General features: G+C 43.9%; 1 protein-coding gene across 12 annotated transcripts in view; it reads right to left on the bottom strand.

Moving 5' to 3' along the window:
- The window catches only part of Fmnl2 (formin like 2), a 299,538-nt gene that overhangs the window by 19,080 nt on the left and 255,886 nt on the right, over window positions 1–24,572 (bottom strand). For 6 of the 12 annotated variants that reach the window (XM_052724742.1, XM_052724740.1, XM_052724739.1 and 3 more), the window contains 9 exons: window positions 18,019–18,093; window positions 13,804–13,914; window positions 11,483–11,632; window positions 9,672–9,773; window positions 7,555–7,867; window positions 6,737–6,943; window positions 4,048–4,119; window positions 2,608–2,628; window positions 432–556 (listed from right to left, as the gene is read on the bottom strand). In XM_052724742.1, coding sequence (XP_052580702.1) covers window positions 432–556; window positions 2,608–2,628; window positions 4,048–4,119; window positions 6,737–6,943; window positions 7,555–7,867; window positions 9,672–9,773; window positions 11,483–11,632; window positions 13,804–13,914; window positions 18,019–18,093 — 1,176 coding nt within the window. The remainder of the gene's footprint in view (window positions 1–431; window positions 557–2,607; window positions 2,629–4,047; window positions 4,120–6,736; window positions 6,944–7,554; window positions 7,868–9,671; window positions 9,774–11,482; window positions 11,633–13,803; window positions 13,915–18,018; window positions 18,094–24,572) is intronic. The other 6 variants (XM_052724748.1, XM_052724747.1, XM_052724746.1 and 3 more) reach the window with 2 other exon arrangements.

Genomic DNA, 24,572 nt, shown 5'->3' with positions numbered 1-24,572 from the left:
GAATGTCCAGAGAATACCCAGTCTAACAATCCAATTCTGTTGCTTTCAACAGTTGGTTTACACAGACATCTGCCACAGGGTAAATCCATGAAACCTGACAATCAGTACAGTTGCTGAGTCCTTAACCAGCACAGTTCAATAAAGGCTGTCTATGTTCTTATAAAGGACGGGGCTGTGCCAGACATATATTTTGTGGCAAATACTGAAGATACTCAAAACTATTATTTTAACTTAATATTTTAGACATAGTTTAGAACCCTCTTATAAAATCATGTCTAATTTATTTGTCGACAGTACAAATCTATTTGTTCTTCACATTAGAGTACAGAAACATTAGACCTCTGCCAGTAATGCTTGCAGGCAAACAGGGCAGCCTTCTTTGCTCTGCAGCAGAGTGTGCACCCCTAATTTATCATCAAGGAGAAAGATACCTCTAGGATCCGCTCATCATCGATTTCATTGAAGACTGTGCCATTGATCTGATTGGGCTTGAGAGCAACCCAGTTAAATACTGGCATTCTGAACTTGGTCTTGATCGGCTTCTTAATTTTCACAGCTGAAGATGTCAGAAATAATGAAATTAGTCCTGTCTAGAAGCTCACAAGCTGCAGGTACAATTAGACGACAGTCCTTGCAGATGACGCTTTAACACTGGAGGAAGACGGCAAGGGCACCCAGGTGATGCTAAGTGCAGAGAGCACCTGGTCTGGGCCAGAGCCACTCAAGGTCCCCATTGGATTGTGTGACACTGGACTATTAGAAAAGCTGTCTAGGAGTCAGGGATTGAGTTTATTGGTTTTGCTGGGGCTATGAGATTATTGCTTTCTAGTTACAATATTAGACAGTGTGATTATAGAGCAGAGGGAAAATGCTATCTTAAATTTTGACATCTTCAACTCTTGTTCCTAGGACATGTGTTTACAAATAAGCCTTAAAGGACAGGCAGGGACTGCAGAGAGGACTGCCTAACCCACCAGGAAGATCACAGCAAGAATAATGATATTCAGCCAGGAAAGCACACTCCTGTGGGTGACTGTGATAATGACATTACACTGGTTGCTGGGTCATTTCCCATAGACTAGGGACCATAAATGGCCTATGTCGGAGAACACTGACGAAGACAGAAGGGGCATGCAGAAACCATAGGCTCCTCAGGAATGCCACAGTCCCCTTCTCCCCTTTTGAAAGATTTATCTGTTTATGTATTTCATGCATATGGGTACTTTGTATGTACATCTTCATACCAGAAGAGGGCATCAGACAGTTGTGAGCTGACCTGTGGGTTCTGGGAACTGAACTCAGGACTTTGGAAGGTCAGTGAGTGCTCTTAACCACTGAACCATCTCTCCAGCACCCACCCCTTCTCTCTTTTTTAAACAAGTCAGCTATCTTTATCTAGACACTGTCAGTGAAATGGTTAAATATACTGAATCAGAGAAGATGGCATCGAATATTTACAGGCTAAAGAGGATACAAATACCTCTCATTTTTGAGAAAGCAAGCTTAAAAAGATAACCACTTACAAATTCTATATATTAATTATACATCATAAACAAGGCTTTCCAAACCATACATATCTCCCTACATCAAGCTGTTCTGGGCCGCCCACCTGCCAGTGTGAGCCTCACTATTCACCATCATTAACAGGAAAGGGGAGAGAAAGTCAGTGCTTCAGGACAGAACAAAACAAAGGTGACCAGGACCTGAGCTTTTATTAGGCAGGCTACCTGCCTCCATTGATATTTACTGAAAAGGGAGACAGACAGTGCCTCTCATTCCTCCAGAGTTACAAAGGCCATAGAAAGAGAAGGAATGTCATCAGATAAGTCCACACAGAAGCATGCAGCAACACAGAGACACAGCTTTTGCCAAAACAGGCTTTCTATCACCAAACGTGGCATCCTCATCCCCATTATCAACAGTGTTAGATTCCTGGTCAGACCTTTTGTCTACACTACCCAGGAGAACCAATGTCCTCTACAGACAAAGGCTTTCTCTAACTGGCCCTTCATCCACCATGGGGAGGTGGGTAGGGTGTCAATAAGGGAGACAGATGTTGAGAGAGGTATCACTTCTACTCAAGGAAGGAAATTTTTCCTGACTTCACCTAGGCATAGGGTGTAGTAGACAGCAGGGGCCCACAGGTGGACGAGGACATACACTGTGACCCCAGGACTCAGACTGAAGAAAGTGACTTTAAATGGGTGGTTGTTCTAAACAGTGAGCCACAGGCAGTGGGGAGGGTCCTGGAAAGGAACAGCCAACGTTTCCCCTTATTCTCCTTCTTTCCTTAGAGTCTAATCCTCTTAGAGTAGGGAGGTCAGAACTGACCATGAAAACTGAATGCTAAGAAAGAAACATTCCTTCTCTCAAAGGGAAGGAATGGAACATGGCCTGGGAATCTAGGTCCTGCCTAAAGGAGGATCTGCAGATTGAGCTGAAACGTGGGCAAAGCTGGAGTCACAGTCAGCCAACACCCAGACTTCCCTGAGACACAACGTCAAATGCAATGGCTCAAGGTAGGATGGAGTGGAGAGATGTCAAGGCACAGGGTGACCAACAGAACACACAGCAAATACTCAACACACTCGGTGAGGAGCAACCTACAGAAAAGCTTGATTGGCCCATCTTTTGTGGAAGCAGAAAGAACAGAAAATACAAAATATATATATATATTAGATACAGTTAGAGTCAAGTGGCCCAGCAGTTCTCACACACTTAGCATAGAATTTCATGCTTCGTGGACACATTTCAGCAGCACAAAGCCAAAACTCCATTCCCCTGCCTTTGAAGACTCACTTTGTGGTTTTGTTTATGTTTCTGTATTTCCCCCCCTCTCTGGGAGAAAGGAAAAACAAAAAATTTCACTGTAATGGTCCCAAGCAGCCATAATGAACTGCCTATTCCATAGGCTGTAAACAGTTCTTAGTAACAGAGAATCAGCCACAGTTGAACAGCGAGAGGACGCAAGCCTCTCAGAGAGCAAAGGCCACCAACTGCACAGGCAGCCTGGCGCAGGTGACCCACCTCAGGAGGGGATCAGACTGTCCATTAGACTTGCAGATGTGTTGACACTTCAAGTAAAGATTTTCCACTACTACAATTTTCCTTATAAAATTCAAGCAATTTTCTCAACTAGAGATACTCTATGGGACTTCCTCCTGATTTCCTTCTGTGGCCATGCCTGTCCAGGGCAGAGCTGGGTATCTGCCGCTGTGGACCTACTGGCTCGGATTTTCCGAAGTACAGGACATATCAGCTCATCACTGCCTCTCAGTTCTCCTGAGACACCCTGACTCTGTCAGGCCTCTGCATTCCAGAGAGATAAATCTTTGAACATATGAGGAGAATATTTTAGAAAATTAGCTTCAATTACTATGCACACTGAAAGCCAAATTAAGGATAAATATTAAGGAGATTAGGGGCCCTGCAGAAAATTCCTAATCCCAAGTTACTGAACACTTATAAGGACTTTGCAATTTTATAACACAAGATATATCTTATAACCATTACGGACATTTAATGAGACAAAGAGGTCTCCTTCAATCTATGGAACTATAGAAATCTACTTTGCTTAAGAACAATGGCGACTTCTACCTAGGAGGAGTCTGAGAGCAGCCGTTAGAAACTGAGCAGAGAGCACTGCACCATAAATGTAAGATACTCCAGAGTCAATAAATTTAAAAATGAAGTAGTGGCAAAGGCCTAAGACAAAACAAAACAAAAAAAGGGGGGCCCGGCCTTTTAGAAGAAAGCTGCGTCCGACTGCAGCCTCAGCCGCAGCTCACTTCCCTGCCACAATGTCTGAGTTCTCTTTAGCTCGTGGGAATGCAAGCGGATGCTGAACCACACGTTAGCTTTTGCAATGGAGGAAGAAGCAGCTCCAGGTGAGGCACAGTAGACACATGTCACAGAGAACGCTCATCCAGGGCTACAAGGAAAGCTTAGCCAGCAGCCCAGGTGCACAGGACAACGGTGGCAGCCACATTCGGTCACCCAGAGCAGCCTGGTGACAGAGCGGACACCCAGAGACTGTGTGAGGCTTGCCATTTACATCAACAATCCAACAGTTCCACGGTGACTCTCCTCCACCTCTCCTCTTCCGAAGCACTAAAAGCTCTAGAAGAAAGTATTAACAGGGAAGACCTTGAAGGGTAAGAATAAGTCGCAAATTTACCGTGAAACTGAACAGGCATCTTATTGTATCTTTGATAATTTTATAGATGTCAGCATGGCAGTAGACTCACAGACCTGAGGTGGGCAAATCTGCTTTAAGAAACTTACAGAAGGCCGAAAGGGTTGCAGTCACTTGGAAGAATTATCAGGACGGGGCACAGGGGTGCAGATAAAGCTGCTGACAAAACCCTAGGATGGACTGAGGAAGAAATCTTTATCCTAAAGACTGTCATTTTGACTTGGATACTTCAGAAACCATCTCAGCCTTGGACCTAGAGGCCAGCAGGTAGCGGTTCACAGTAACTGATGGTTCAAGAATGGGTGGAAGTGGACCCAGTATCACAGAGACAGCCACCTCACAGCAGAGGTGCCCAGGATCACAGGGACAGCCACCTCAGAGCAGAGACACCCAGGATCACAGGGACAGCCACCTCAGAGCAGAGGTGCCCAGGATCACAAGGACAGCTACCCACCTCAGAGCAGAGGTGCCTGGGATTACAGGGACAGCCATCTCAGAGCAGAGGTGCCTGGGATTACAGGGACAGCCATCTCAGAGCAGAGGTGCCCAGGATCACAGGGACAGCCACCTACCTCAGAGCAGAGGTGCCTGGGATTACAGGGACAGCCATCCACCTCAGAGCAGAGGTGCCTGGGGTCACAGGGACAGCCATCCACCTCAGAGCAGAGGTGCCCAGGGTCACAGGGACAGCCACCTCAGAGCAGAGACACCCAGGATCACAGGGACAGCCACCTCAGAGCAGAGGTGCCCGGGGTCACAGGGACAGCCATCCACCTCAGAGCAGAGGTGCCCAGGGTCACAGGGACAGCCACCCACCTCAGAGCAGAGATGCCCGGGGTCACAGGGACAGCCACCTCAGAGCAGAGATGCCCGGGGTCACAGGGACAGCCACCTCAGAGCAGAGGTGCCCAGGGTCACAGGGACAGCCACCTCAGAGCAGCACTACCTAGTGTCACATAGATAGCCACCGTAAAACACAGCTACCCAGTAGCCCAAAGTGCCAACGTCAGAGCAGTGTTAGTGTGTTGGTTCATTTTTCGGTCAACTTGGCACAAGTTAAGAGTCATCTTGGGGGCTGGAGAGATGGCTCAGCGGTTAGGAGCACTGACTGTTCTTCCAGAGGTCCTGAGTTCAATTCCCAGCAACCATATGGTGGCTCACAACCATCTGTAAAGAGATCTGGTGCCCTCTTCTGGCCTGCAGGCGTACACGCAGGCAGAACATTGTATACATAATTAATAAATAAATCTTTAAAAAAAAAAAAAAAAAAAAAAAAAAAAAAAAAAAAAGAGTCATCTTGGAAGAATGAGCATCCACTGAGAAAATGTCTCCATTAGACTGACCTGTAGGCAAGATGTGCGGTGGTTACTGATTAATGATTGATGTGAGAGGGCCCAGCCCATTGTGAGCTGTACCGGCCCTAGGTCCTCACGGAAGAGAGCAGGTGGAGCAACATGAGGAGCAAGCCAGGAGGTCGCATTTCTCTGTGGCCTCTCAGTTCCTGCCTCCAGCTTCCTACCTTGAGTTCCTGCTCTAATTTGCCTCCATAATAAACTGCAAGCTAAAATAAACCCTTTCCTCCCCAAGTTGCATTGGTTATGGTGTTTATCACAGCAATAATGAAATGCAAACAAAGACAGTTACATAGTCCACCCAAGAGGAGAGCTGACTGGTATCACAGGGATAGCTACCTCCAAGCAGGGTGACTCATTATTACAGAGAAAGCTACCCAGCATCAAAGGATGATAACCTCAAAGCAGTTCTCGGTATCACAGGGCAGCCAGTTCAGAGCAGAGATTCCCACAGTACAGGGCGGCAACCTCAGCACAATGCTGCCCACTATCATAGGAACAACCACCTCAGAACAACTCCAAACTCTAAGTGACACTCTAACTGAAATGGCTCAGTGTTAAAGGGTAAAATTTCATCTCCAAGGGTCAAAAATAGTAACTTGTTTTAAGGCTTTGGAGCAATTCTCTTCCCCTCTCTCACCTGTCTTCCTTTTATTTCTGGTAAAGTAGGCATACCCTTCTGTCCTGGTGAGCAGGAGGACATGAATTACTTGGAAGCTTTTCAAATCCTAAAGAAACTGCTGTTAGTATCACTTCCCCTTGAAGCTTAAAGCTAGCAAATTCTGACACCTACAAATGTTCAGAAGACATGCCTGCAAGCCTGTATCAGGCATTTACCCTAATGACATGTTCTCCTTTACATCTGACACTCCAAATATCTTAAAAAAAGAATAATATTCAATATTAGCACCTAACCTAGAGCTTTGGCCACTGTAGGTAAAGACGGTGGAAGGCTGGGTGACAAGGTCAGAACTCCTGCTAGGAAGAGTGTGACAAAGGCTACTCAGAGGACAGTGCCTCTCATGTATGACAATGTCCCCTTCACCAGTTATATTAGCAGGAATGTCCTCCTAAGGGATGTGTACAGATGAGGAAGATCTAATTGCTGAAAGAACAGTTTGAGTTCTCCAGAGGGAGAGAAAGCAGGATTTTTCACACAAGTACCTCTGTTTTCATCCCGTGTTCTCACCTGCTAATCCTGAGTTGAAAACTACTGTGGGTGAAGAAGTCCCAGGCAGTGGGGGTGCAGAGGGAGGAGGGGGTGGTGGGAGAGGAGGAGCTGGCACAGTCTCAGCTGCAGGACCTGGGAGTGGAGGGGGTGGGGGTGGGGGAGGAGGGGGTGGAGGGGGTGGGGGAGGAGGGGGTGACATAGGTGGCGATGCTGGTCCGTTTGGCGCTAGAGAAAAGAACAAAATGTCATGTGCACATAAAGCATGAGAAAATTGGGCTGGCCAGACGGTTCATCAGGTAATGCTAGTTAGATCCTGGGAACCCACATAAAAGTGGGGCGAGGACTGACGCTACAATGTGGCCTCTCATCTCTACGTGCATACTGTGGTATACACCCACACATAGACATCACTATACACAACAATAATAAGCAATTAAAATTTTAAAAGAAAATAAAGTGTGTGAAAAAAGACCATTTAAATTGGTAAACATTTCCTTACTGACAAATGGGGAAATAGTAAACGTAAGTGACATTTAGATTCACAAATGTAAACTTTTTGTTGTAACTAGTGTATCTTCATTGTGTGTGTGAATATGTGCACACGAGTGCAGGGCCTGCAGAGGCCAGAGGCAACAACAGATCCTCTGGAGCTGGAGTTACGGGGAGTTGTGAGCCACTCTATGTGGGTGCTGAGGCCAACTCAGGTTGTCTAGAAGAGCAGTACATACTCTTAACCACTAAGCCATTTTTCCAACTCCTCAAAATGTAATGTTTCTTAAGATAAGGAAAGGGACATACGAAGGGAAATCTCTACTCTCCCCCACAAACCATCTTACCTGCTTCAGGCATGTCTGATGATGGAGGTAGTGGTGGAGGAGGAGGGAGTGAGGATCCTGAGGAGGTGGCCCCTGTAACTGGTCCTACATAATTACCCACTGCTAGTTCTGACCCCATGGGCAATGTGCCAGAGGCCACAACTGGCAGTATGGCAATGTCCCCATCTCCTTTCTTCTGAATTTTAATGGTCCCTTGTTTCTCCAGTTCATGAATCTTTTTTTCCAGGGTAGACTGTCTTTGAATGGCTTCTTCCTTTTCTTTGACCATTTTCCTTAATGTGTGAACTTGGGTATTTGCATCTTTGTAGATTTCCTGCAGAGAAAAGAGGTCATGGTCAGGATTTTGACTTCATAGGGTATTCCCAGTTACACCTGCTAGGCATGCCAACTGAGGTGAACAGGTGCAGAGAGAGCACACACACACTCTGGTATCTGGGGAAATCTCTGGAATTCAGCCAGTACATATGGAGTCCCAGGAATTACCAATTGAACTAATAATGCATGCAATGTATTCTAGCATTTGCTATTGTTAATGAAGTCCTTTCCCTTTCATAAGTGGAGTTAACTCCATTTTCTCCATAGGCAGAAAAAGACAGAGCAGAGATGACTTTATCCCCCAAATTGGATTTGGAACATCCCATGGGTATCCTGGTGGTTCATCATGCTTTCTTTCACTAATTATGAAATTTATTTGTAACTACTAGACACACATTAACAAGAGATAGAGGGCCCTAAGTCAGACTTTAACAGAAATCAGACTAGGATTAAAGCCTCTGCAAAGGCTGGATGTGGTGGTGCACGCCTTTAATCCCAGCACGGTGGAGGCAGAGGCAGGCAGATCTCTGTGAGTTTGAGGCCAGCCTGGTCTATGCAGTTTTTCAGGCCAGCCAGGGCTATATAGCAAGACCCGTTCCCAAGATAATATAGAATAAATAAGCAAAAAAAAAATAACTCTGCAAAGCCTGTGGTGACCTATTCATGAGTGACCAGGAGCTGGGGCACAGCTGGATTTCTCTGGCTCTTAGAAAAGCTCCTTGACTGAGCTCAAGACAGCAATTGCTGGAATAGTTTTCCTTTGGTGATACATTTAACAAAACAGCCCAAAGCTTCCCACCACTAATTACTTATCTTTCTCAAAGTTTAGAGTACAAACCAAAGTTAAATTTCAATCAAAGGCTGTCCTGGCTATTTCCATTCAGAGTCCATGGATATTCTGGAATGAGTGCCTTTGTGGAACTCAACTTTCTTGCTGGGCCTTGCATGTGTTATCTCTCACCACAGACCTCCAACAGACATGAAAACATCCTTCACACCCTGTCTATCATTAATAATCTAAGTGCCTGAACTTGAATAGAGCCCATATGCCACAACTTTGTCTTGATGGTCTGCCAGAAAATAAGTATGCAAAGCTAACTGTAGGGCGTGCTGGAATACCAAACAGCACACACAGCCATGCTAACCATCACATACAATGTGCCATCACATTAACCATGGTGTGAAGGCACCACGTGCCTGAAAGCCCTCCATGCATGTTGGTTTTATGTTCTACGCAGTTGCAAACACATGGATGGTACTCCATAAATGCCCGACACTTAGAGTGAAGGGACAGGACGGCAAACCAAACAGCGAGGATTATCTGGTGATACAAGGCACTGAATGTGGGGTTTGGTAAATACCTTTAGATCTACCCTGTGCAGTGAATTCTTTCCATACAACCACCAAATCTGGTTTTGAGTAAAAGCAAAGGAAGTAAATACAATGAAGTCCAAGTCCTAATAAAAATAAATATGTGGCGTGAATTACATGCATGCTTTGTTTTTATTTACAACCACATGGAGGATCAACAGAATCAACTCAGCCTCCCCAAGATGGGAAAACATTGCTGCTCCCAAAATGTGTAATAAGGAAATACTGAAGCTGGAGTTTTTGATTTTGCACACATGTGTGCAAATACCTTATGTGTACTTTTGGGTATCACCTTTGAGATGGCTGCAATACATACACTGTATCAACGCATTCTTCTAAAATGAACATGCGCCACACTGGACCAGCCTAAAGCTGAAGCACACTGAATTCTCTGCCATGCCTATCTGGGTAGCTGCTGCCAGCACACTTACCCGGACAACATCCAGTTCCTTATTCCTCTGCATGAGCTGCTTTTCCAGTTCCACAATCTTGGACATGGCTTCATTCTCCGTGTCCTGCAGCTTTTCAGACAGCTGAGAAATTGTGACAAAGAAACAGTGTCACAACACACATCATTCTGACCAGGTCCTAGGGTCCTCAGAAGTATATGTCCCAGACAAACAGGGGCCCACTTGAGTCTTGCACATATTCTACAGGTTACTTTCTGGAAACATTAATTTCTATGGTTCTGAAGACATACTTGTTTCCATCAAAATTAATAACGCATATGTAGCCTCCATAAAACCCATACAATAGCCTCTCCGTGTTTGAACATGCACAGCCATGTCTCCCTCCGTGTCCTGGGGCTAACAAGAGTAGAAAAAATGAAGATGAGCGCAGTGTGGAGGGCCACTTCCCACCCACAAAAAGGACCATCATGCAAAAGCTGCTGTTGAATGTCGATCCAGAGAACACGGCCGTGTCATTGTAGTCAGCTAAATAAAGTCCTATGGCTAGCTTTAACCCAAACTACCCTAATAACGGCAGTTACTTCTATAAAACCCAATGTAGAATGGCTCCACAATGCTGGCCGGGGAGGGATGAGGGGGGAAAAAAGTCATGTGCTAAGTAGTTCCTCGTCACAGAAAGTTCTTCAGTCAAGCAACTTCTCATTTCCCACTGGACATAACCCCAGGCAATGGCAACCATGGAGGCAAGGCAGGAGAGTGGACAGAGACTCACAGGTTAAGAGTGTAGTTTCAAAGAAAGAGAGAGAGAAGTCAAAAAAAAAAGAAAGAAAACAATTTTTTTTCTTTTTCTTTTGGTTTTTCGAGACAGGGTTCCTCTGTGTAGCTTTGGTGCCTGTCCTGGATCTTGCTCTGTAGATCAGGCTGGTCTCGAACTCACAGAGATCCACCTGGCCCTGCTTCCCAGTGCTGGGATTAAAGACGTGCACCACCACCACCCAGTGAAAAATGATATTCTTACAAATAGAAACAATTCACTTCATAATAAAGAAAAATTCAAATCAAATCATGACAAGAATTTTGTTTTCAAAAGCTCACTGGTATAGTACTTCCTCACAGGAGGCCTGAGGTACATACACTATTGGGCAGGGGAACAAGAATTTAAGCCTTCACAATGCTTGGGTTTTTGAGAAACACTGATCTCTATTTATTCTTCAATATGAAATATGTTAACATCTCAAAGCTTTTGGGTTCATATTAACTTGTTTGTGGTTAATAAATTTCCTTTCAAGAAAATTAGGACCCTGTCTTGCTGTGCAGTTGCCGTTATCCCAAGAGGGCTTGCTTCTTCCAAGACGGCCACAGCTGACAAAGCTTAGTGACCTCCTCCCATAAAATGTCTACAGCCGGACTGAGCCTGGGCAGACTCTGAGGGACTGCTAAGGAAGGAATGGAGATGTGCAGCAGCAGGGACACAGGCAGTCCTGACCCCCGGGCTGTGATGGCGCTTTGAGAAAGCCAGTCATCTGGAGACTTTCATCAGGTCCCACCCTCTTCTCATCTCCCTTTAACCCTTATACTGCCAACCATCCTGCTCCTCTGGGTGGCCAACTATGATTGCCGGTGCATGTGACTTGGGAGAAAAGGAACAGGAAGTTAAGTGGAAACAAAGCATGTGTTTCTCCTGTAAGGAACATACCTTCCTTCTTTAAAGGACCCAGAGGGAATCTGAAGGCTCTCCGGCCCAGAAGCTGCTCATTCCTACACTCCATTCCTCCCACAGTTAGCACTAGCTCATCCTGGCCCCAGGGCACTTTCCCCTGAGATGCACGTACATGAGAGATGTTTTCTTCCAGTTCCTCCACCCGCTCCAAGGCTGCATTCTTGGTTTCTGCATCTTCCAGCAGGGCTCCCACGTCAAACACATTGTCTAGGTAAGCCTGAATCTGTACCTGCAGCTTGTCACTCTCTGTGTGTTTCAGCTTCTAAACACCAAAATTCCAAAGAAGATGGTATTAATTTACCTGTGGACACAGAATGTCATACCCAACCCTCTACTCATTCTGATCCACTAGAGTTTAACACATCATCCTGAAGAGAATTATAGCATATCCCTATGAAGAACGTATGACCAGACTATTTCCCAGACACACACACACACACACCCACACACACACACCCATACAAACATGTTATATATACACCTATAAACATCTCTCAAATCCTTCCTACTCTAGCCTAAAACATTTTCATATAGGTAAAATCCAGACCACAGAGACATAAAGGAGGATTTGAAATGGAATAGCCACACGCCCTGTGAACGTGAAGGGGTGTCTATGGAGAAGGCTGCCGTGGGGAACACCTTACCGGGACGGGGATTGGAGGCTGCGGGCAGAGTACAGTTAGCTAGGGCTGCCAGCTGTGTCCCTCCTTGATTTTTGGTTATTTTAGTACACACTGCTAGAACTCACCCGCAGGATTCCCTTCCTAAGATAGTGCCTGCATGAATAGCTCAGGGCTCCTCAAAGCATGAATCAGAAAGCATCTTCCAGTTCACTAGATCCCAGACCAAGGATCCTAAAGCAACTCAGCTAGCTATTTCTCTGGTGACACTAGAAGCTCGAGAAATCAGAGAATCTTCCCAGGAACCACACACTGGACTTGCTCTGGGAAACTGTGGGGCCAGAATAATATCTGACACATAGATGATGCCAATAAGTTAACAAACATCAATGACCACTTGCAAAGAAGGCTGTCTTTGTAAACAAAGAAAATATCTATATATTAGATGCCTATAAGATTGTTCTTCTAACGGTCTCTATCCATCAGGGTCCAAGTGCCAACATAACACAATTATAGAAGTTCAGGGTTGAGAGGTTGGTATTTTTAAGAGAAAATTCAGATTACATAATTTCTTAAGAAAAGTAATTTTTCTCTTAGGTTTAAATTGAAAACTTACAGATTAACTTGTTTTAAAGAGAGTACATTCCATCTTAGTTTAAAAATCAGACATGAAAAAAGAAATATGAATCTAGCGCAAGAAAACAGCGAGAAACAGAGAAGCAGCAGCTACACTCGACTTTCCCAAGATTCACAGTAAACAACGGATGTGCACCAATGTCGTTAGCTGCCATGACAATCTAGAGCCCAGAGCAAAACCTCACACAACTGAACCTGCAACACTGATAGGAACTCACATTCCTCATTTCTGTTCAAATTCTGCAAAGTGTAGAGCATGGGAGAGAAAAGGATAAACTTTAATCTCAAAGCATGCCAGAGGTGGGGAAAAGGTCAATACTCTGCCCTCCAATAAAGTGGGTGCAAGGTGTGTGCTTCCCTAGAGTCATGCCTAACAAAGATGAGCAGCTGAACTCTGGACACAGCAAAGGGAAGGTGTTCCATCATTTCCCTATCAGGAAACAGCCCTGTCCTGCCACTAGTGGTCTTCCAAATTCAACTGAACCATTCCCATGGGACAGGGAAAACAAAAGCTTCCTGACAAAGAGGGGCACATCTAGTGGACACAAAGGTACTGGAGTACATCTCTGAATACCAAATATACTTTGTTTCTTTATTGAGGAACTCCAGGGAACTGGCCCGGCACTTCTGTGAGGTAGCCAGAAACAGAAACTCAACTCCTTTCTCCCAAGAAGTGAAAGTGTGTGTGCTACAGCAACAGACACTTGAAGCAGAATTCGCAGCTTCAGGAAGAAGTCTCTGGTGTCCACGTCCTCATTAGGTTTTTATGTTCTATGCATTAACTCATTCTACAACATTCTTGGCTTGATCTTGCCTGCTTGGATAGGGTCCCAAGAGTGCCCCCAAATCAAACGTTTTCTCCAGTTTTGATGAAGGATGCAAAGAGAGCTGACCCAGACAGAGCTTGAAGTAAAGTTGCATCAATGCTCCCAGGGGTGGTCTAACTCGAGTACTAAAAGGCTGCAGGCAATGGACCCACAGATGTCCCAGGAATTCAGTAAATAATCCAGCTTTGCTGGCAAGCTGCATCATTCCAATTGGCTCCATTTAACTAGCATGGCAATTGTTAACCACATAATGCTTTAGACATTCTTTATAGTTACTATGGAAATAAACCTCCGAGAATAGGCAATAAATCCACTCTGAAAATGACACCAGAAAAGATAGTTATACTCACGTCCAGGTACTCATCCAGGCCTAACTTGGTAAATTCATACTGGAGGTGAACTCTGAAGTTCATGTCTTCTACCGAATGGACTACAATGTTAATAAACTGCATAGAAGCCACCTGCAAGGAAATTTCCAAGGGGTTAAACCGGCTCCACATGCTTCCTCCCAATTTAAGCATGTCCAGAACATGCATTTATTTCACAAGTCTCAGTTTATACCAATTCCTTTTTCTTTAACATCAGTAAATCTTCAAAAAAAAAAAAAAACTTGTAATTTTTAATTCAAGAAATCAACGAGGCACCCAACAAGAAAGACACTACTTCACAGTCACTTAGAATGGCTATAATTTTTAAAATGTATATGATATTGGCAAAGATGTGGAAAAAACCAGCCCTCACCCATTGCTAGTGAGAATGTAAAATGATGCAGTCACTTTGAAAACACAAGTGACTCAAAAATGTTAAGTATGTGCCATGTGACTTAACAATTCAATTATCTAAGAGAAATCTGTCCACATAAAAAATTATAGACAAATATTCATAATACCATATATACCAACCAACTATGGAAAAACACACAATGCCCATCACTTGATGAATAAACAAAAGGAAGTGTAATCATATAATGGAATATTCGGTGACAAGTAGAATGAAGTACAACATGGATGAACTTGGGAACGTCACGGTAAATGAAAAAAATGCCAGGAAAAAAGGACCACCCATGGTATAATTTCACCCATATCAAATGTGCAGAGCACCCAAACTACAGAGATTAAAAGTAGATAGCAGATACTTAAGGTTGAAGCGTAGAGCACATGGGAAACAACTTTTAATGTCACAGGGATTCTTAAAGGGATGAACATGGTTATAATTGGACTATGAATGGTTAACACACATCAAATCATAAACTCTAATTTCAAGAAAGCTGTTCTTAAAAAATTATATAGGTATACAGAGCAAAGTACAAATTACAGCAGAGATATAGATCATATAAAATATGAAAATTAATACAAAGAGTAACATTCAAACCATGTTGAACCTCACTACAAGGCAATTACTTCAGCAAATTCACTTTGAGCTCTGTCTTACCAAAGGCTAGTAACGAATCCTATATACATCTTCTCATGCAATTTCCCAACTGCTAGATCACAAACATTTTGGTGTAGTGCTTCCTCCCAAAGGCTGGCCCTAAAACCTGTCTCAGGAAAAAGTCCATTCTCGGTTTAATAAGTAAAGGAATGGATTTCAGCAGCCCCATACTGTTTTCAACACTGACAGTCTATTGCCGGGAACAATGCCTTACTCATGTTTGCTCTCTACAGCGTGATCCAGCAGAGGCTTTAGGAAGAAGGGAAAACAATCAGGGACCAGATTCACAAGCCTTTGGAAAACCACTTACTGTCGCCACCCCCCCCCCCCCCCCCCCACACCGCCCCGACTCCCTGGGAATCAAACTCGGTCTCAGGCACATTAGGCAAGTCCTTGACCTCTGAGCTTTATTCCCAGCCCTCCCCATTATCTTTTTGTTGTTGCTTTTATTGAACTAATTCTTTTTAAAATATGCTATTGAAATAGTTAATGTTAATTTTCAACTTTACACATTCTAAAATCACCTGGGAAGAAAGTTTTTTGTTTTTGTTTGTTTGTTTGTTTGTTTTTTAGATTTATTTATTTATTAAGTGGAGTGTTCTGCCTGCATGTATGCCTGCAGACCAGAAGAGAGCACCAGGTCTCATTGTAGATGGTTGTGAGCCACCATATGGTTGCTGGGAATTGAACTCAGGAACTCTGGAAGGGCACCCAGTGATCTTAAGCTCTGAGCTATCTCTCCAGCCCAGGAAGAAGGTCTTAATGAAGGTCTATGTACATTGGGTCAGTCTGTGGGCACCTCTGTGGGGGATTGTCTTAATTAACTGATATGGAAAGATCTAGCCTACTCTAGGTGGTACCATTCCCTAAACAGTGGTCTTGAACTGTATATGAGTAGAGACATCAATGTGAAAACAAGCAAGCAAATAAGAAAGCAGGCATTCATCCCTGTTCAGCTATTGTTGTGATGGAATGTGATGGGATGTGATGGGATGGGATGGGATGGGATGGGATGGGATGGGATGGGATGGGATGGGATGGGATGGGATGGGATGGGATGGGATGACCAGCTGGCTCAGGATCCTGTGTGGTGACTTCTCTACGATGATAGTTTGTGACCTGGAATTGCAAGTCAGAAAAACTACTTTCTTCCCTAGTTGCTTTCTATCGGGTCATTTCATCACAGCAACACTAGAACTAGAGCAGTTATAGACTGGATAGCTTTGGAAGATGGCAGAAATTCTCTTCGTGGAAAAGGGACCCTCCTGGAATTTTCTGAAAAAGCAGTTTAGGTTCTCTAGTTAAACAAACTTTAAAAGAAAAAAAAAGTCAGCTTTTTTTTTTCCAGTTCTTTTCACCTATTAAAAAAAAACCCACAGAAAAGAGTCTCATACTATATTAAAGGAATTTATATCATTTAATATGGGGAATATATTGTTTGGGAAACTGGGAAATTCCATGGAAATCCCAAGAAAATTTATCAAAAGCCTCATTTTTTGGAAAGAAATAGCTAGACTGTTACATTTTTCCTTGTTGCTTCTAAAATCAAGTCTAAATGATCTGCTCTGAGTTTCATGATAGCCTATGAGCCAAGTATAGTATACAAGAATGATAACTTGAATCCCACAGCACACTGCACACTGTGGCCTGTGAACAAGGCCCTTAGAACCTGGACATAGGAGAAAGTAAAGTGACAGACAATGGGTTCCAGTGTGTATGCAAATGGCACAAGTGTTTTAAGGGACTTAGGAAACCCAAATGACCAGGTCAGCAGATGAGTGAGGTAGGCAATGCACATCACAGCAAATTGCAGAGAGGGGAATTCATGTTATACCAAAGCGGCAGGGGCTGCTTGGCTGTAGTAGCTAATAGCCAACAGGGAGGGTCTAAATAGAGTCAATATAGTTGGGGACTTTTAGTTTAAAAAAAGATCAGACTTCTATTTTCACGTACCATATCCAAAGATTTTCACGGAAGAAATGATTGTGTGAATAAGTGCACATGCCTTGCATAGGCTGGCCTCAGCCTTGGCTCTACCAGAACACCTCTGGAGAAGCCGTGTGCCCAGGGACAGTCACATACCTATCAACAACTTCAGCATCACTCACTCTAACGTCCCCCCAAATCCTAATAACAAGCATTCAAAAGTCATTGTAAGTGACACTTATTTTACCATTTAACATTCTTAAAAATAATTTAAAAAGCAAATGTCACATCTAACGGAACAGAAAAGCTCTATAAAGGATTTTACCTTCCTGATTTTAGAAAAAGCTGAGGCTAACATGCACAGAAATCTGAAGTCCAAGGAACCAGTTCTCACACGATAGAACTAAAGTGTGTCATGCATTACAGTCACTGCCGTGATTCAAATGAAAACATGATTTAGCTTCCAAAGCACAGGCTTTGCATGCAGCAACTGTTAGGATACCTAGTCTAGGGGCAAGTGATCCAGAGAAGGGACTCCTGGGTCCAGAAGTCTCCCTGGAAGACTGAACTAGGTCAAAGCCTGCAGCGGGGGCTGCACTGCAAAGGAATGACTCTTGAGCCCTGAATGAAGACTGAGGTGGAGTTCAGAAGGGCTGAACTGCCCTTGGGTGTCTTCCTAAGGACTCCAGGGCTCCTGCAGAGTCACAGGCTCCTGACTGTGCTCCAGACAGAGCAGGAAGGAAGCCCCAAAGAAGAGGGGCCATCAGCACTGGGTCCACTCAAGCCAATGGTCCACTGAGCAGAGCCAAGCACTTTAGTCCCCAAGCACGTGGTCTAGAGAGGTCACTGGCAGGGATCAAGAGCAAAAGGTCAAGGTTCCATTTGGCTTAGGATGCTATGTGGCACTGCTGGCAACTCAGCTTGGTGGCTGTGGGCATTCACACCAGGTCCTGACTTCCTTTACCCAACCACATGACTTTCCCTTTTGTCTGCTATAAATTATTAGCATTTTGTCCTTTAATCAAATGAGTAAAACTTGAAAGAGCACCACAAAGGAGCATACAGATAAAGGAAAACATTCTATTGAAGACTATTGAGCTCATTTTCCTGTTCTTTGTAGTGTGTCAATTTGAGTGTGGCATGTGTTTTCTGGGGGAAAGTGCTGAAATTGAGTTTGCATTGTTGAATGTAGTACCAAGATAACTCACCATAAAATCTATGTTATTATCTTCATTTCTGAAATGTTCCATCAACTTCTCAAAGCGCTGCTTTTCTCCACAGACCTGAAAGACACATTGTTATCATGCATATGACATTACAAACAGAAGCGTTCCAAAACTAGCTACAGAAATTTGAGTACTAACAATTACTTTCAGAATATTTTTTCTCTCCCCTTTATACACTCCGTACTTTTCTTCAAAGCCAGCTAGCTAGCAAATGGAGGCATGGAGCAGACCGGACACGGGTCCTTGGTTTCTTTTGCAGATGGTCTGGATGTTACCACATGTGTTCTTCAGTCAGGGTCTTGTTCTTCCCCAAGGTTTTTAGTGTGTATCCATAATAGAGTTCATAGTCAAAAACTGGCTATAGATTTCCTATGTTACCAAAGTATACTTCAGAAGAGATGCTAAAAGATTTAAATAATTTGGTGCTTAAACTCCTTGAAAGGAAGACTGACCATACTCTTATGTCTGTCTCGAATAATTTGAGCGCATGACACTGTTGCATAATTACAACACAGTGATTACAGGACAAAAAGAACACTCTGGGAACGGTTCTTCTTCATCCATTGAAGGTGGATATAGAAATTTGCAGTGAGTTATGAAGTTGTACCCTGCCAGCTTGAATCACACATATTTTAGCTCAAATTAATGTTTCCTTTGAGCATGTGAAAGAAATAGGCAAAGTACTCAAAACTCCAGGGTCCCAGGGTGTGGTACATGTACACGAACATTAAAGATAGGCAGTAAAAACAGTCAAATGTTTATATCCAAATAATACATACCTCTCTGAAGACTCACTCACAAAATCAAGGATGAGTCTTAATTCTGACATTGTCTTTGGGTAGTTTTGTTGAAACCAAACCCTATATCTACTAGCTAATTCATTCTGCCTTCAGAGAGTATTTACTTGAACTATATACATGCTGAATTAGGCTACACATGTTAATGAGCACATACTCTGATTTCATTTGTAATCCTAGGGCTATCAAGACAAACCCTCAAGAATTCTCCTAAATTGGCATTTCATGGTGTAATGATGCAGCCATTTAATTCAGTCATGGTAAATCCTATGTGGACATATATACAACTGAGAATGAGAACATTCACAGAGATAGGAATGCCATCTGTTTACTTCTCTTACATCTTCAGCATCTAGAAGAATACTTAGTGTGTTATAAGGTCTCAATAGTTGTCGAATTGTACTGAATAGAAGATAATACAATGAATTTTATCAACATACCCTTTACAAAGGGTAATGACAGACTTACTTCTGTTTGCCATCACATTTTACAAGAACAGAACCATCAGAGGGGATCGCAGACAGGAGTCTGAAGTGGATCTTTAGAAGAGGCTTCTGGGCCAGCAGTGATTCTGGGGAAGTGCAGGTGAACAGCCTTCACCCTTCAAGGACCATCACATCTTAACAAGACTAAGGTTTGCAAAGCAGAACAGAGTTTGCAGGATTCAGATCACTACTCCCCATTTACTTGGAACTGCCTACGGAGGTTTGAAAGAAAATGGCCCCCAAAGAGTGATAGTATTAGGAAGTGTGGCCTTGTTGGAGGAAGTGTGTCACTATGGAGGTGGGCTTTGGGGTCTCATACATGCATAAGATACCACCCAGTGTACGAGACCATTTCCTATTACCTGTGCAAGATGTAGAACTCTCAGCTACCATGTACCATGGTAGAGAACTACCTCCCCAGCACCCTGTCTACCTGCACATCACCATGTCCCACCATGATGATAATGGACAGAACCTCTGAACTGTAAGCTGCCACCTCAGTTTTAGTTTTTTTTATAATAACTGCCATGGTTATGGTGTTTCTTCGCAGCAATAGAATCCCTAACTAACACACAGAAGGAAGCAGGCAAAAGTACCTTGGCCTAAATACTGCCATTTTGACTTCAGACTCCATTTTACCTTCAGGGTGAGATAAAAGTTCAGGGTCCCAAGCTCTAGGGGAGCTGATAACTTTCCAATGGCTAACCAACCTCCTTCCTAAACCATAGAAATGGTCATTATGCATCTTTAATTCTCTAGAAACATTATGCCTGTTCCTAACAACAGAAAGAACAAATAAATCTGATTGGACTAAAAGGGTTGCATTGTATGTCAGTTGATAATGACGGAACACACAAGGAAAGTCCCTAATCTTTGATTCCTGATTGGTGAGAGTCGTAACTATAACTTGGCAACAAAAACGTGAATTTTGTGCTTATAAACCCTGCTTCTGCCCCTGATTGGGGCTATCAGGAGAAACGAGGCTCCTGAGTCCTTGCCCTGCAGCCCTGATTGATCAGTGACCTGCTTGTGTGGTAATTTATTAAAAATCTTTGGAACCCCTACGTATTGTCTCTTTCCTTGCTTGAGGTGCATAATGCATTGGGTATAATGACACTGCCTTTAAAAAAAGTTCTGAAGACAGAGGAACACTGTGGCCTCACTGGAGGAAATAGAGAAGTCTCCAATAGGGAATAATCTAAAGTAAACTATGTCTTTGGAAAATACTTGTCCCTGGAGAGTCTAATTCAACAGTTCCACTGGGGTGGAGGTGACGGTAGCAAGCATCATTTTAAAAGCCCATGGAGGCTGGAGCAGGGGCTCAGTGGTTAAGAGCATTCGCTGCTCTTATGGCAGAGTACCAGGCTTCCATTCCCAGCTACCACATGGAAACTCACAACCACGTGTAACTCCAGTCCGTGGGACCCAATGCCCTCCTCTGGCCTTTGGGGATACTGCGCACACATGAGTGCATTGACACAGCACATAAATCAACAAGAATGGTTAAAAAGAAAAAAATAATCATTAAAGGCACAATGGTTCCTCGTGATGCTCTGGATAGGCTGAGGACAGAGATCTAAGCACAGATGGCCTGCCCTACATCCAGCTGGCCCCTCCAGAGAGTGTAGGTCAAGGTCCGGGAAACCAGCGGTGTGAACCAGCGGTGTGAAATACAGGCAGTGCAGATGCTGCTCCCCCAAGTCATCATCATGTCTTCCCTTGCACGGCTGATGGAAAGGGTCCTAATTACAACCTGCATATTCCAGCAGAGCCCCCAACATTCCAAGTTTATTCTCAGGAGAATGCTTTGCTTAGCTCTGGTGTTGGGAGGATGGTAATGGCAGTAATGAGGCCATCTTAGATGGGAACAGCTCCCTGATCTCCTAAGAGGTAGACAGTGATTTATATTCTGCTGAGCATACAGGCATGCAGTACATTAGAAGCAGCAGCAGCAGCCACTGGGACAGTGAGAAGACAATTCTAGAAGGGCAAAGCCTTTCAAACCAAAGAACATTAGGAAGTTGAAAAGGCGACTTGACAATCCGATTCCTTTAATTCATTAATGAGTGTGACACTCACGTAAGATCCAATAGTCCTAGGAAAGGTCAACAGAGCAGCAAACCAAGTCCCTCCCGGATAGCCTGAGCACTCACTCCCACAGATCTCAACGTGCTCAGACAGACACATTGCATGGAAGATAACACTTTACAGGGCTAGAGAGATGGCTCAGTGGTTAGGAGAGCTTGCTGCTCTTACAAAGGACCCAAGTTCTATTCAAGGACCAAGACTACTGGGTGGCTCACAAACACCTGTAACTCCAGCTCCAAGGAATCTCACCCCCTTTTATGATCTCCACAGGCATCCACATACATCTTTCTTTCTCTCTTTCTTTCTCTCTTTCTTTCTCTCTCTCTCTCTCTCTCTCTCTCTCTCTCTCTCTCTCTCTCTCTCTCTCACACACACACACACACACTTTTTAAAGTCATAAAATAGTTTGAAAGACAATACTTGAAATCTCTCCAGAATTACGACAACAATTAAAAGCACAACTATTAACTACTGCAGGGTTACACTCGGTGTCTGACACTTGACGCGTGTATACCCGTGAGCTGGCTAGTGTTCTGTCAACTTGAGACCAGCTGGAGTCATGGGGGGGGGGGCTCAAATGAGAAACTATCAGACTGCCTGGGGGGCATTTTCTTGATTAATAATTGATGTGGTGTTCTTGGTCCATTAGTGGGTGGTGCTACCCATGGACAGGTGGTCTTGAGTTGTATGAGAAAGCAGGCAGAGCGACACAGTAAGTGGTGTTCCTCTATGACGTCTGCTTTAGTTTCTGGCTCCAGGTTTCTACCTAGAGATCTTGCCCTGACTTCCGCCACAATGGGAGTGTGACCTGAGAGTACTAAACTGAACAAACCCTCTCCTCTCCAAGTTGTTTTCGGTCACGTTGTTTTATCACAACAACCCAATAAAAACCCTAACTAAGACTACCAATATCTCCGATAGCCCTTCTAAATAGAGCAGGTTCCTGGGTATTGGTGAAATTATTAAGGCCACTCCACGTAATTAAAAAAAAAGATTTATTTAGTGGGTAACTTACAAATGAAGGGATAGGTAGGTCGCGGGGTCTGGGGAAGGTGTATCGCAGTCCAGCGGTGTTCTCTGGAGCTCTGCTCAGTCAACCTCCAGGGTCCAGGAACAGAGAGAGCTGCTCATCCAGATCTCGGGTCTCCCAGTGCCTCCCTTGGCCCCGCCTTGTAGGCATGACAGTTGCTGAAGCCTCAATGAGGGTTGGAACTTCCAGATCAAAGCTGGAATGGCTACCCACTACACCTGGGCTCTAAATCAGGACTTGACTGAGGCCCTGCACTGAAGAGACTAGCAGTCTGTGTCTTTGAAAGCATTCAATGGGTCCTGGGCCAGTTTTGGGGAACCAGTGGCTCATGTACTCATATACAAATTAAATCTCCAGCTCTCTTGACTGCCAGTTAGAGCTCAAATAGCTAAACCATCAATTCAATTCATTCAACTTGCATTTGACTAACATCAAGAAGGCTGAGTTACTGTCTCTGGGAATCAGGAACTAGGATCTATCTGAGGTACAAGGCATCTTTGCACTGTGGTAATGCACAAATAATCATGGACTCCATCTGAGGTATTAGAGAGAATGGATTTTACATGGCAGAAGAAAGAACGAATGGACAGCAATAAGACAAATTACACATGAGTAACTAGTTAATGCAAAGAGATTCTTGTGGTCACTGTTCTATTGCTGTGAAGAGACACCATGACCAGCTTAACTCCTATAAAAGCATTCAATTGAGGGCTTGCTTACAGTTTCATTTAGTTCATTATCATCATGGTGGGGAGCATGGCAGCAGGCAGCATGCAGGAAGGCACTAGAACAGTAGCTGTGAGCTACATCTTGATCCACAGACAGAGAAAGTGAGACTCTGGGCTTGGCATGGGGTGTTTGTTTGTTTGTTTTGTTTTGTTTGGCTTGGTTTTTGAGATAGGGTTTCTCTGTGAAACAGTCCTGGCTACCCTGGAACTCACTGTGTAGACCAGGCTGGCCTCAAACTCACAGAGATCTGCCTGCCTCTGCCTCCTGAGTGCTGGGATTAAAGGCATGTGCCACCATGGCCCAGCTGTATGGGCTTTTGAAACCTCAAAGCTCACCCCCAATGACATATTTCCTCCAACAAAGCCACTCAGATTCCTACAAGGCCACATCTACTAAACCTATAATCCTTTCAAACAGTTCCACTCAAAGATCCACCTGTCCTACCTCCTAAGTGCTAGGATTAAAAACGTGTAGCTTTGGGGGCCATTCTTATTCAAACCACCACAGAAATAATAGTAAATTTTATGATAAAGATGCCCCCCAAAGCATTTTGGTATCCTGGAATACACAACAGAAATAGACACTAAAAGAGCTTTGAATGTTTGTCTTTAGAATACTTCATTCTGTCAGCAAAGAAATCCAGGTCAAGAACATGAGTGCTGTGAAACAGATAAGCATGTCAAAAACTAATGAATTAAATACCTTCCTATTTATAGCTGCTTGATGAATATGCACAATGTCATGCCACTGACATGGATAGGAAACCATGAAACTCCTACATGCTCAGATTCAGACTGTTCCTATACTACGCCTCAGTAATGATTTCAAGTGACACTCTCTGACACGGTTCCCTAGGAAGCAGAGGCTCCTTCATTTCTGCTGCGGGAGAAGAAGCGTGCAAACCAGACACACGTGTGTGTCTGTGTGATATGAGCGATCATTATACAAGTGTAGTTTACAATCCCACAGGAAATGGGAAGGTGTGTGTGGGAAGGGTGGTAAATGCTGTGTCCCACATCAAAGTGAAGTTCTATTACTCAGCACGATGCTCACATCTGGACCACCCTACATACTGGATCAAAATAAGACCAACATGGTTGAAAGAGCAAAGCTCTTCTCGCCTTTGAACTGGCCTAGTTTGAGAAAATTGGTAAAGAACAAGATGTTGGTTTTCCACTATTTTCAGCATTTATACGTTGGCCATCAGGAGAATGATAAGAGTCATCAAACATATGGCTAAAGGCCACTGAGATGGTTGAGCAATAAAGCACTTGCCACACAAGCCTTATGACTGGAGATCAAACCCCAGAACCCACATAAAGGTGGAAGGAGAGAACTGTCTCCATAAAGTCATCCTCGGACTAGCACGTGTGTGCTGTAACACATGTGCCCACGCACAGTCCTATA

The sequence above is a fragment of the Peromyscus californicus genome, unplaced genomic scaffold (assembly GCF_007827085.1).
Source record: "Peromyscus californicus insignis strain IS unplaced genomic scaffold, ASM782708v3 Scaffold_7__1_contigs__length_154581171, whole genome shotgun sequence".
Classification (NCBI taxonomy): domain Eukaryota; kingdom Metazoa; phylum Chordata; class Mammalia; order Rodentia; family Cricetidae; genus Peromyscus; species Peromyscus californicus.
The sequence above is the reverse complement of the archived record's forward strand: the minus strand, read 5'-3'. Positions and strand labels throughout refer to the sequence as shown.